Raw genomic sequence first — 14,356 nt, 5'->3', positions numbered from 1 at the left:
CTCAACTATATTTATATTAAATATAAATGGACTAGACATTTCAATTAAAAGGCAGAAGGCATCAGATGGGATTAAAAGAAGCAATATCCAGCTCTGTGTTGCCTAAAAGAAGCCCACTTAAAATGTGAACAAAGAAATAGATCAAAAGTAAAAGCATACAATTATATTTCATATAATCACAAATCCATAGAAAACTGGAGTGGCTATATTAATGTTAAAGTAGGTCCATACAATAACTTGGATGCCTGACAAAAACATTACACAAAGGGAAAAAAAAGCCACACAGAAACACACTGTAAGATCTTAGCAGAGTTATTGTTCCTAGAAATCAGTGATTCTAGGGGTTGGAGGTGAAAGGTGGGAATTGACTGCAAAAGGGTAAGAGGGATCTTTTTGTCATTATAGAAATGTTCTATGTTGTAATTATGGTAGAGTTTGCACTATTCTATGCATATATCAAAACTCATTGAATGTGCATTTTGAATTAGTAAATTTCTTATTTTGTTTTACCAATAAGTCTATGAGATAAACAGAACAATGATGATTATCCAAAGATAACTTAAATTATATGCTTAAAATCATATAGGAAGTTTACAGTTAACTTGTTAAAGGTAAACCTATAGATTTTGCATATCTTGTTCATTGCTGTCCCCAGATTTAGAATCATTTGTGACTATAATCATGCCCAGTTAACATTATTAAATGACTAAATTGGAGAATAAAATAATGAATATCATGTGATAAATTATGATTATCAACTAATCATAAAAATGCCTCTGGTAAGACATACGGTGATACTACAGGTTAGCTGCAAAACTGAAAAACATGCTATATACTTATTTTTAAATTGTTCAGATAATATGTTCAATACATTTTTCTTCAATCTCAGATACTATTTCAGGTGAAGTACCTTTAAGTTTAAAGTAGTGTATCCAACTACTAAAATGAAAATAAATAAGGTCTTTCCAAAACCTTTTGGACTTTCTGTGTAGAAGTGTATTTATTTTACTTTTTCAGATTATCAGCTAGATCATAGTTTTAAATTTAGAAATATTCACCTGAAAATATATTGAACCCGTTATTTTCAAATGTAATTAATGTTCTATTTTTTAAAGTGTACCTGTGTTTGTTACTTTGCAGACAATCTGTACTGTTTCAGCCCACATCACTTAATGTAAAGTATTGTAATAGTATTTTCAAAGAAACTAGCATTTATTGAGCAGTTTCCATTCACTAGGGACACATAATAGCTCTAAAGGTCAATACTTGTTTAGGGGAGGGTGGGCAGTGGAGAAAGCATTTTAAAAAAACAAAACTGAACCTGAACCATTGAAGAAATAGTACGTTTTTAGACACATTATTCACTTTTTTTGAATTCTCTATCACATTAAAAAATGACAAGGGGGTTTTGGTCTTTTACCATTTATACAAGGTAGTAATACAGATTTTTAAATGTTAAGAAATATCAAATATTCCATTTTAAAGGAAAATTGAGTCTAAAGTAACTAGTTTTGTGTATGAAGCTAGTAAGTGATGAGGAGGCTCATGACAGTTGAAAATGAGTGATTTCTGAAGCTTTGCTTTATATCATTCTTCTTGTTTGGCTAATTGTTTCATCTCATCTTGATTTCTGGATGTTTATATGAAGGGAGGTTAAGAGAGTATATTTCTTGCTTTTATCTTGTGTATCATAAAGTAGTTCCAAATTATCGAAAGGTAATGAAAATCATTTTAAGTAGAGGTGGTTAAATATATTTTTTCTTTTATCCATACCTCTAGCCACCTTTTCTTCCCTGAAAATACACTGGTAAGTTCAGTACAATGAACAAAATAGTTGTACTCATAAACACAGTTTGATACTAAACTGGAATACATGAGCCAGTTAAATCAGCACTAAAAAACTAACCCGTTTCATAGGTGGGTAACACATAATGTAGGTGGAAATTCAGGTGAGGGGAAAGGGAAATCATCTCCAGGTTGTGCTATTACCAGTTATTTGGACTGCACCCTGTTGGGGAGATACGCACTGTGCAATGGAGAGTATTTTCTCTGGTATTTCTTGTGTCACTGAAGAAAAAATATGCTCTCACACTGGTACAGACCAATTTCTTCCTTTTTAATTACTTGCCTTTTCCATCAGCATTCAGATGTGCTGTGGTGTCCATCCTAAAACATCTCCATCTCTTCTTCCCTCCCTTCCTCCCTCCTTCACTCTGCTCTCCCCTCCCCCCGCTTTCTCTCTATATGGCTCGCTTGCTCTCTCAAGCTCTCCGTCTATCTTTCCCTCCCTCCTCCCACATTTCCTGCATTTCCGTTGCTCCCAAGCCACCATCGTCTCTCCCCTGGGCTTCTGTACTATTCGCCTACTATCCCTGAGGGCAAATTTGAGCCCCCACAAAGTCCATTTCCCACAGAGCCGCCAAAGTGATATACTCAACACGAAATCAGATCATGCCTCCAAACCTCCCATCCTTACAACTTTTCAATGGCTTCCCTGTGCCTTTAGACTAAAATTCAAACTTCTGATCAAGGTCTCTAAAGCTCTCCAGGGTCTGGACCCAGCTTGCCCTTTTGACATTGTCTCCAACTAACTCCTTCTTGTTTAGTCCATTCTCAAGGACTTGCTTTCTGCAACTTAAACTCAATCATTTCAGCCTTTCCCATTTGGGGTTCTTTGTAAACTTTTCTTCCCCTATCTTTGCATGCCAACACCTTCATATCACAATATAGGTACAATTATTATTTACAAGTTATGGATTGAATTTGCCTGCTCTGATAATAGGAAACCTTTATACAGCACTTGATATTCTGGATCAGAATTGATTCTAAGAACTGTATATTTATTCTGATATATTAATGTTAAATTATACTTATTATTCATTTATCATTTAATTCTAATAATAAGCTTTAAGACAAAAAACTATTGCTACCCCATTTTACAGGAGAGGAAACTGAACAGAGAAAGATTAAGAAATTAAGTAATGTGCCTAAGGTCTCGGCATAATTGGGAAACCAGGATTTCAGTGCAAGCCCTCTGGTTTCAGGGTCTTTGTTCTTAACAGAGCTTTTCATTGACACCTTTGTATTCTTTGAAATGCTTCTCTGATAACAATACACAATGGATGTGTGTTTTTGGCAGTCTTATTTAACAAAACCTACACAAATACATGTAAGATTTAAATTTATTTTATCAAATTTTATTCTCCTCTTTTAAAACTGCTTTTAAAATACTTCAAAAGGGACGTTTTAGAAACTGAAACAAAACAAAAATATGAAACTCGTGTGTGGAATGGGACTCAATCAATTATTATGTAAGAACAATAGGAATATACATCTATATCCTCTCTGTTATGATCTATTTACCTGAAACACTCTATGCAGAGTATTTCCTATATGAAGATTTTGATTGAATAATTACATATGCTAATTAATACAACAAAAGAAGTTTCTTGGTAAACACTACTGATAGTTGTTTAACTTGACTCAAATTTCTTTTAAAGTTTTCAGTATTCTACTTCATTTATTTCAACTTTTCAAAGAAGAATAGTTTTATTAAGATAAGTATTCAATGATGAACAATAATTTCTATAAGACACTTTAAATGATCTAGTGCTTTTTATTTTACCAAGGTCAGAGATTGCTTATTAAGAACACATTGAATGTCCTTACAATAGATTTCCTTAGTAGATATTTTTGCTGGGTAGGAGATAAAATCTCAATTCTGGTTCATGAGCCAAATTTTCCTAAGTACATTTATTTTCTTCGCTAAATATGTATTATATTTGTGGTAAAGAGCCTTTTGATCTTCAGTTGGTTGAATCTGCAGATATGGAGCCCACAGATATGGAGGGTCAATCTGCAATTTTTTTTGGCTGCCTGAACGGCATGTGGGATCTTAGTTCCCCGACCAGGGATCGAACCTGCGCCCCCTGCTTTGGAAGCGTGGAGTCTTAATGACTGGACCGCCAGGGAAGTCCCAAGAGATTTAATACATTCATGTCTTTGCCACCACCAATGGTGATTACTATGAAGTGTCTTAAAAATACAGGAAACCTACCATATTTCCCCCTCCAGAATTCAGAAATAACTAAAAAATATGTAGGGAATAACTGGTAGAGACAAAAATACCAGACTTAGGGCTGATACAACTAGATTGTTGAATGTGATTTTGATAGATGACTACAATGGGCTTTTAAAAGCTCAGTGTCTAATTCTTAAAGTCACAAAGTGAAAGAGAGTGAACTGTAGGACTTCCAGACAGAGCAGCACGGCAGAGAACAAGCAGACAAAGTGAACCCTACAGCAAGGCAGGCATCAGAAGGAAAGAGAGAACAGCTTTGAGCTCAGCAATTTATTTTAATTCTGTTAATTTAACACTTAGGAGGTCAGTGAGGGGTGGGTGAGGAAAGACCAGGAGTGATGAGTTCTGACTGCGATGTTACCCGTGTTTCCATATAAACCTTATGGGATCATTGAATTGAGCACATCAGCAAAATGTTTGCTCCAATTCCTGGAGTCCATGGAAAAACAAAAATCTTCAGAAAGATAAAATCCAACTATCTACTTGAACAGACACGATAGTTATACCTAGTTCTGTAAAGTTCTCAGTTATCTAGACAGTTTTTACATTTGTAACAGGCATACCAAGTCACCAGTAAGATTTTGACCTCATCCCAGAACCAAAAATGAGTACAACATCATGTTAATAATCAAGGAGAAGGGTTGAGTATCAATATTAACTGAGAAGGTATCTGTTAAAATTGTTTTCCCTCTAGTGCCACTGTTCAATAATGTTCACTGCTTTACATAAGAGACTTCCACAGTGCCATTGTTTACATGAGAAATTGAGTTATACGTAGCCAAATAGGTGGAGATTTTCTAATGACCTATCACATTTCAGGGCATCCTGCTTTAGTCTCCAGAATGCACCATTAACCTCTGTTCTTTTGTTTAGCTATTGTGGAAATTCACACAAGGGGGAAATTTCTCAGAAAGAATACATAAGTCAAAATTGCTTTTTATGTAGAAAGATGATTCTGGTAATCTTCTGCCAGTACAATATGCATTGAGTTGAAATTGCACCTTATTTGGAGTAAGCTCATCGCTATATATTCATTGGAATTCCAAGCTCCAGCTGATTGAATTAGCCGTCCACCCCCTCCCCCAGGTATGATTGGCAGATTTAGCAAGTAAAAATACAGGATTCCCAGTTAAATTTAAATTTCAGATAAACAACAAATGATTTTTAATATAAGCGTGTTACCTATAATAGTTGGTGTATATATATATATATATATATATATATATATATATATATGCTAAAAAATTGTTAATTTTTAATTTGAAATTCAGATTTCACAGGGCATTCTCTATTTTGCCTGGCAATCTTATCCCCATGACAGGATACAATTCCTTGTGTCTGCCCCTGGGATATGCAACTGAATATATTCCTTTATTTGAGTATTAATTTGACAATCTTATGATTATAATAGCTTTACTGGCAAACTTATGGTGGGTTCGATTATACTGCAGTTTATCTGCCTTGTAAGATAAGGATGTTCATTTATAGACTTAAGAATAAGGCACATCTGGATATCAACTTGAAAGATCATAACCGAAATTACTGTCTTTCACAGTCAAGTGACAGGTTTCTAGTCAAACCTAGTGGTAGATGTTATTTTATAAAAATAATATATATTTTCCAGTGTAGGAAATTATCAGGATCAGCTATGTTGGCCTAAAAACGATCTTTAATTTTAGGCAGTTACTTGAGTATATATCTTGATATATACTTGATATATATTGATATATCTCTATTAGTATGAAATATATTCTTAGATTTTGGATCAAACTGCAAAATTTAGTACTACTTTTAGGAACCAAGCTTGTCTGCAACTGAAGTGGCTAGATGAGTACTATGGCTCTAGAGCAGGATTTGAAACAGTGCCCTCCCAGCCTAAAAACTTTACCCTTGGGAAGATTAATATTTATTGAGTATGTGTCCACGTGGCTTTATATTTACACCTTCTCATAGCCTTAGCAGCTAAAAAATCTCAATCCTAAAGCTATTTTCATTTTCAGTGCCAGTTCAGTTCTCCATACTTGAAGTCTGATGATGTTTTCAGAGTGAATTGACAAACTTAAAGGGCACAGCTTTTTATATTTAAAATATGTATTGTTTTAGAGAAAAAACAAAGGATCCCGTGGTACACTTCCCTTAAAACTTACAATTAAATTCTGTTCCACAGGATTCTTTGCATTTCGCAAGAACATTACCATGTCTTATATCAGATATATCATGGAAGGAAGTCAAAAGTATTTAGGGCCTTCGTGCTTTTTAGGTACTTCCTGTAATTTTCTGTAAGTGGTATAACACACTTGGCATTTATTTATCTTCTAGATGAAATGAACGATCATCAAAGTACCCTCTCCTACATCCTGATAAACCCATCTCCAGATACCAGACTAGAGCTGAATGATGTTGTGTAAGTTGATCTCACATAAGCCATGTATTTTCAGAAAACCACTGATTTATTTACTTTTATATTTTTATTTCCACCATAATAGCCCCTTATCTTTCTTGTGATACAAATGCTTAGGAAATCAAAGTCTAATTTTTGTGTTCAATAAACAAATGCATTTTGTATATTGCTGTGTGTAATACTATATAAAAGCATTGTAGGATGGTAGAGCTAAAAAAGAAGGAAAAAGCAGCATGAATTTTGTATTTTGTGAGCAAATATACATTTGGACAAATAATAGAAAATATGTGGAACAAGAAGAGATCAGCTCAAAGGAAAACCTAAAATATCCCACACTAGCTAGTTTGAAATACCTGAGACTTTCTCAAAGCCAAGGTAAAATTGGTCAAAACCCTTATTAGGAAAGGATCTATGGTAGTAATTTGATTCATCAAAAACTATGTATTATGCATGTTCAGTTGTACTAGTGTTGCCTTAAAAATGTGCTCTATAGAAACAAATAAGGCATTTTCCCTGATTTCAAAGTGTTTACATTCTAATTAAAAAAACTACAATTTAAGCATAAACTTTTAATAGCAGTATATATATGAGTTTGTCACATGACTTAAGCATTGATTAAGTGAGATGGTGGTTTTCAAAATTCAGGAGAGAAGCCATTATTGTGAGCTACAGGGATTACGAAGGACGACGGACTTGAACTAGACACTCAGGGTAGATGGAATTTGTGCAGGTGGAGAGAAAGGAGGGGACAAATGCAGAACATTTGTTCCAGAACAGGAAGATGGCTTGAGAAAATGCACTGCCTGGGCATCGCATAACGTGTGCCGGCTGGCAATACTACAGAGCCTAGTTTGACCAGAGTAAAAGCTTTGTATTAACATCTCTGTTGTTAATTAGTTAAACATAATATTGGCAACATATTAAACCTGGCTTTGGAAGGACCTTAGATGACAAAATAAGGAATTGATATTCAACCTTATAGACAATGGGCAGCACTTGGATATATGAGCGAGAAAGTAGCAGGATTTTAGCAAAGGCATTTTGACAGTTGTAGGTGTAAGCCTAGGTGAGAAATTCCTTATGAGTCTGAGCTTGAGGTTCATGGTCCTAAGGCTGAGCTGCACCAAGGCCTGCTTACACAGGGTAGTTAACTCCAGGTTGTATTGGTGACATAAAACAAATGCCAAAGATTCAAAAGTCTTGGTGGGTGTTAGGTCCACAGGATGTGTTTGTATCTATAACCTGGAAATAATAAGGTCAGTGACTAAGAAGAGTGAGAACATTATGTGATGCAGAGCATGAAGTGGATCCATGCAAGTGATTTAGAACTAAAGCTAGTAATATGCCAGCAATTAGATGCTGTCAGTTTCGTGGGAGATTTTGGCTGGGGTTGGAGGGTTCAATTTTCTTAAAAAAGAGCTCTGTAAAAAGCAATAGAACTGATTGGCAGGATGGAGATAAGAATCACTCATAACATCTGGATGATGGATTGTAAAGACAAGATCCTATGGAGGTAAATTTATGGAGACAAAGAGTGAGACTTGTTCATTGGTCTGGGAATTGGAAAATAAGGGCTCTCACATGGCTTTCAGATTTCAAATCTATGTGATTGCAAAAGAAATTACTGCTTCACTGAAACAAGTCAGTAGAGGGAGGCACTTTTTCAAGCAGGAAAGAGCAGTCGTTGGGTATGGAGAAAAGAGAGATGATGAGCTGGAGTTTAGGTACCTTGTTCAGTGTGCTAAGTGGAAATGTCTAGAAAGTATATAGAGATACAGTACCAAGCTTTGGAAAGAAGCTAGTTCTATATAGAAACTAGTTACTTTTCACCTTCTAAATGAATAAAACCGAAAAGAGAATGATTTTTTGAAAAAAAGCGATACATAAAGAAGTAAAAGTAGAAGAATGAATATTGGCCTGCTGAGTACTGCTCAGTTTTAGGGCAAAAAGATGAATGTGCTTCAAAAGCTTCTTAGGAAAATACATCAGCAGGGGTAACTTTGACCCAAAATCGGTGTGAAAAGATTTTTGTAAGTCACCTAAGATACAACTAGCAAGTTTAATAATGCTTTATTTTGCCATCTGATGATACTGGTTAGAGTATAGGAACTTGGGGGAATCTGATGAATGGTGATTCCAGCTGCTAGAGTTCTTAAGGCGGCTGTCCAACTTTATATCCAGTGGGGATGCTGAATTTTTGGAGCACTTTAAGCTAGATGAAAATATCTTATTTGTGATGCACCTGGCTTTCAACTGCCCATTCTGGAGACTTTACTTAGCATATGACTGTAATACAACAAAACTGCTCCGTTTTTCTTGTGTCCATATTTACACATGTCTTTCTTCCTTTAACCCATAAAATCAGGCAATTTTTAAAAAATCTGCCCTTGTAGTCCCAACTTTCATATGTCTCTTTTTCAAATTATCAACTATATATTTTTTTTAAAAAGTTGGGATTACCTTATTTTTATTTCATAACAAATTGTAAATTTCTTGAGCCTAATATAATTCTTTGCCATGATTATTTTTGATGGCATGGGAAGATAGTGTTTACCTTTTGAGTCTATGTATCAATACAAATCCTTCCATCAGATAGATTTTATAATTCAAAATAATTCCTGAAACTTTTAAAAACTGAAACATAAAAATAAAATATATGATGTTACAATATATACAGGTAAAATAACCATGGAATATTCTGCCTTTTGGATGCTATTATTTTTTATTAGTTTTAAGCTAAAACATCAACTTGACTGCTATAAAAAAAAAAAAAGAACTCTTTTTTCCATGATCTGTTTTTTTGCATTGAGATAATTAAATTTTAGTATAACTGGAGCAAGAAAATATGCTACCATGACAAGCAGTACAAAAAATGCATTTAAGAAACTTATTTTATTAGACTCATACATTTAGTAGTGATTATAATAGGGAAAGGAAATTTTGCAGCTACATCAATGAATTTAGGGGATAATGGATTATACTCATACCTTTTATGTTTTTCTAAAATATCACTTTCAAAAGTTCACTTTAAATGAAGGTGCAACAATAATTTGATTTGAAGAACAATAAATCACTAGGTGATATGGGGTTAAAAAGCTTAATGTGCACTATTAGTTTTCTTCATTGATCTACTATGCTATTGATATTCAAAGTAATTATAAAGCAGGTGGTTGGATAACAAAATCTAGTTAATAAATAGATCCAAGGACGCTAATCTCAACTTTCATTTGATCCAAGAAAATAGACTGTAGTGCTTGAAATTGCTCTTTTAAGGGACATATTTTATGAATATTTTTCCTTTGGTTTTTAAGAGGAGAACTACAAATCTTCATTAGAGTCCCCGCTTTTAAAATAGTTTCTCCATTTATTTTGTAACTCCGAACATTATTATAAAACTATGAAATACTAATTGCATTTGCACCTGAACAAGACTTTTAGAATGCTGTATTACATATATTTACTTTCCTTCTCTCCCTTCCAAACCCTCAGTGGCTTCCAGTGGGAAGCCTTTGGAACAGAAATAGAACCTACTTATCCTGAAACTTAAAGTCCTTTATTAGCTGCTTTCTATGTTTCTTCCTGAATTTACCTACCATCATCTCCTGGTCTAACCGGTCCTCTAAAGTCAAACTCATTTTCTAAACGTGTTGGGAGCATCCTTTTCTGTGTCCCATTTCCTCTCCGTTTGTCTCCACTTAAGCCTGGAAAGCCATCAATCCAACCTCCTCAATAAACTATTCCCTCATTCACTGTTGTTCTTTTTGTCTTTCTGTGATGTTTGGAATTTCTTTTTAATCTTTCTATCTGTTTCATAAATTACGCTCTGTTAATCCTCTGCAGGGGTCAGAAGTGTATGGTTTTTTGTATTCCCAGGACCTAGCCCAGTAGTCCAGACACGCTCAAGAAATGGACGCTCATGTCACTTGACGGTCTGAAGTAAAACATCTCTCTTGAAACAAATTCTAACATTATTGAAATGTGTGAGTTTGGCAGGTGAACATTTTCCTATTTACTAGTAGAATGAATTGAGAATTATTTTCTTTGTCCAATTTCTTACTATAGCATAACCTGAATTTTAGGTTAATAAATTTCCCAATAATTAAAATATTATCTAGGTATAATATCCTCCAGAGCGTTTATGAAATCATTAATTTTATAGAATCATAGAATATTTAAATTAAAAAGCCTATAGAATAATGTAGGTCAAATTTATTTATGAATGATAAAAATAACACTAAGAGCAGTTGATTAATATAATCATGGCTAGGATTCAGGTATCCTTGATAGAAAAATAGCCAAAGAAAAGAATAATAAATCAACAAAATACTAAAATAAAACATAAACTTTTGAAAAGATGGAGGTGGTGAAATGTATCCTAACTGAAAGATAATGATTCTTCATTCATCCACATTCATCTTGATAATTCTCTTAGGTGTAGAATTATTACAAGCCCTTGCCAAATAAACAGCAAGTCCTTCCACCAACGTTATATAGAGAGACAAGTTTCGATAACTTTAAACACTGAACAAATAAATTTAAAGTAACAATCTAAAGTGTCAATGTGAACTAGTTTTTTTGATTACAGTTATTTGCCTTGTTTTCTTTTCTTAGATACTTAATCCGACCCGATCCACTGGCCTACCTACCAAATGGTGAACCCAGTCGAAAAAACAGCATCTGCAACACCACAGGCCAAGATTCTCGGGAGGAAACTCAGCTTTGATAAAAAAGAAAATAAGAGACTTTTTTCTCCTACAAGGATCTTGCTTGAAACAACTCTAAATCTTAGAAAAACAAGAGTGTTGCTGGCATGAAATAAACTAGATTGAAGTATATCCAATTCTCTCATATTAAAAAAAAAATCTATTCTCCTAGAAGTTTAGATAATTTTGAAATTTAAAGTACTGCTTTGTTGGTACTCCTCCCATTAATATTTGAAAGACATCAATGGAATGATTTTGAACACCTAAATTGAAATGCAAAAATTTGAGCCTGATGTTTCATTGTTTGACAATAATACAAACTGTATGAAGCCAATTTTTAAAAAGTATTAAGGTTTATGAAAGTAAACTAGAAGTCCAGTTATATCTGGTGCATCCCAATGGACATAGAAGATTGTTGCTCCACTTAAAAATTAAGTGTGTCCTATTATATTCTTTAAACTTGCCATTTTATAAAAATGAGCTCATCACAAGTGTCCAGCCTTCTCTACACAGATTAACAGACAAACTTGTGTGGCTGACTTTTGTGTAAGAATCAGAGTTTGCTTTAGAATATGAATCTTTAAGTCATTTTACCCTTTTTGTTGACTTTTCACATGATATATTCATTTTAGAATTTGAGCTGTTCATAGCATGTTTTATTACTCTGAAGAAACCAAAACAAACAAAAAGAAATATCAACTACATGAACTTTTCCCTAACTTTATGTTTAACACACGTTGTATGCCAAGAACAGTATGTGAAAGCAAATATTTATTGTTTTCCTAAAAGAATCCTAACATAGAGAATACTTAAAACACATTTGTTGACTTAAATCTAATCTAAGAATTGAAGCATTAATTGAAATATTCAGTAATGATTTTCATTAGACTCTTGAGCTTTAACATTTTTTATATATCTATACAGTATATTTCATTAGAAAGATAGTTTAAAATTAAAAGAAGCAAAATTATACTTTTTATAGAATACAAAGAAATTTCAAAACATTAAAAGTCCTCCTTTATACCTTTAGTATTGAAATAATAATACACCAAAAATTGGTATATCAAAAATTTTGATCTAATTTTGGAAAGTTATCTATAGGAGCTATGTTTTAACATTGTGAGGAAAAAGCATAAAATAAAAATAAGTAGGTTTTGCTGTTTAAATGTAAGGTAAACCATACATAATTTGACAGTTATAAATAAAGAAACGCTGACCTTTGGCAACACCAGTGCTTTTACCTACATTGCATTATTCCCTTTCAGAAACAGGTTGAAAAGCACAGAGCACAGTTTGCCAGGTAATTGAAATGCACTGTCATTCCCATGAAAGAGACATTGACAAATTTAAAAAGATATTTTTCTTCCAATTTTGTATGTTTTTATTTCTGAATTTGACATTAAATTTTAATTCAACGGAAAATAGGACACATAAGACTAGAAAGAGACATGTTATCATTTCTTTTCACAAAGAAGCAGATAAATTGAAAGGAAAATAGAAGGATTCAAAATAATAAAGAGGGCTTCCCTGGTGGCGCAGTGGTTGAAAGTCCGCCTGCCGATGCAGGGGACACGGGTTCGTGCCCCGGTCTGGGAAGATCCCACATGCCGCGGAGCGGCTGGGCCCGTGAGCCATGGCCATTGAGCCTGAGCGTCCGGAGCCTGTGCTCCGCAACGGGAGAGGCCACAACAGTGAGAGGCCCGTGTACCGCAAAAAAATAAAGAAAGAAAATAAAGAAAAATAAAGAAAGCCTAATATTTCCCCAATAATTCTATGGGTATAAAATATAAAACATAAAATGTGAAATTATAGATTATATAGCCATTGTATATTTGGCTTTGAGAATATGAAATGCCTATTTGTTTAGTATTTTACATTACTCTCATTTTAGAATGACAAGAACATCAAGAATTTCCCCTAAAATAGGGAGAGCCTGTATTTAATTTTCTTTAACTATACAGGGAAGTAGAATTTATAGCAGGTTACTTAAAATTGGAAACATATCTTAAAACAAAGATTTTATGCATATGTATGTGTATATGTTATAAACACAGCTGAAATATATCAGACAAATACATATTCACATGTAAAATTTCAAACTAAAGGTGGAATTGAACAAATACATGTAATGGAGCACAATAATAAATTTAATGAACTTGTTTTATATTTGCACATTGATATTTAAGTATGATGTTTCTTTGAGTTGCCTTTTCTTTACTCCATTACAGTTATGTTTAGGAATAAATGTAAGATTTTATGAATCTTCTATTTCCCCACAAGATCTCAAGTTGAGTATTTTTGCATTATGACAGTTGTCAAGACTAGGATTTTAAGCTAGGACCTGACTATATTTCCTATAACACTATAAAATTTGTTTCATAAATTTTACAATAATTATTTTTGATTATGAACATTAGTCCAAATTTAATATTTGACACAATTCATATTAGCTTGCTATAATAATGATAGTTTATTAGCCTTTCTGTTATTTAAAGAATAAAAACATACTTATAAAAGCCTTTTAACAAACAGTTGCCTTTTTAAATACTTACACTTGCATATGAAAATAAAAAATGAAGTCAACATTAGTCCTTGTAACCCTATGGGATTTGGTTCTGTTTATTGTCTATGTACCATTTTGCTACCAGTTACACTGAATTGCTTTAAAATAAATAATAAAATTATTTCTGATGATGAAAACCCTTGATTTTTTTTGCCAAAACTTGAGGTATTTAGACAAATTATATTTTGAATTGTCACAATTATATTTTCACTTGTCACTTTAATTTTTCAAAACCAATATAAACATGAAGGTGATCTCGTTGGAAAAGATAGCCATAAATAAACTCGTTGAATTACTTCTTAACATAATAGCTCCTGAATAACTATGTCACAGGAAAAGGGAAGGAAGGAAGGAAGGAAGGACAGGGAGGGTGGAACGAGAGAAGAGGAAGTGAACAAAGGGAGGGAGGGAAAAGGAAAGGGAAGAAGAGGGAAGAAAAAGAAGGCAAAATGAAAACAATGTAGGTGCCAGAAGAGAATTTTTTTTTTTAACAAAATGGAAGATAATGTCTCAATACAGTCATTTAAAGGCCAGAAAAGCACTGGTTAGAGAAAATAAAAATAAGTTTAAATGCAAAACTAGACTTTTGATCTAAGGAAAATGGAATA

At 33.4% G+C, this 14,356-nt stretch overlaps 1 protein-coding gene across 9 annotated transcripts in view; it reads left to right on the top strand.

Annotated features, from left to right (window-relative positions):
* The window catches only part of KCNT2 (potassium sodium-activated channel subfamily T member 2), a 413,914-nt gene extending 400,010 nt beyond the window's left edge, over nucleotides 1-13,904 (top strand). For 6 of the 9 annotated variants that reach the window (XM_049708188.1, XM_033415453.2, XM_033415451.2 and 3 more), the window contains 2 exons: nucleotides 6,401-6,485; nucleotides 11,094-13,904. In XM_049708188.1, the coding sequence (XP_049564145.1) occupies nucleotides 6,401-6,485; nucleotides 11,094-11,205 (197 nt within the window). In that variant the 3' untranslated portion in view covers nucleotides 11,206-13,904. The remainder of the gene's footprint in view (nucleotides 1-6,400; nucleotides 6,486-11,093) is intronic. The other 3 variants (XM_004285091.3, XM_012538806.3, XR_007476555.1) reach the window with 2 other exon arrangements.
* The last annotated feature ends 452 nt before the right edge of the window (nucleotides 13,905-14,356 follow it).

Source organism: Orcinus orca, chromosome 1 (assembly GCF_937001465.1).
Source record: "Orcinus orca chromosome 1, mOrcOrc1.1, whole genome shotgun sequence".
Taxonomy (NCBI): Eukaryota; Metazoa; Chordata; class Mammalia; order Artiodactyla; family Delphinidae; genus Orcinus; species Orcinus orca.
Note: the sequence above shows the minus strand (reverse complement) of the source record. Positions and strands in the feature narration are given on the sequence as shown.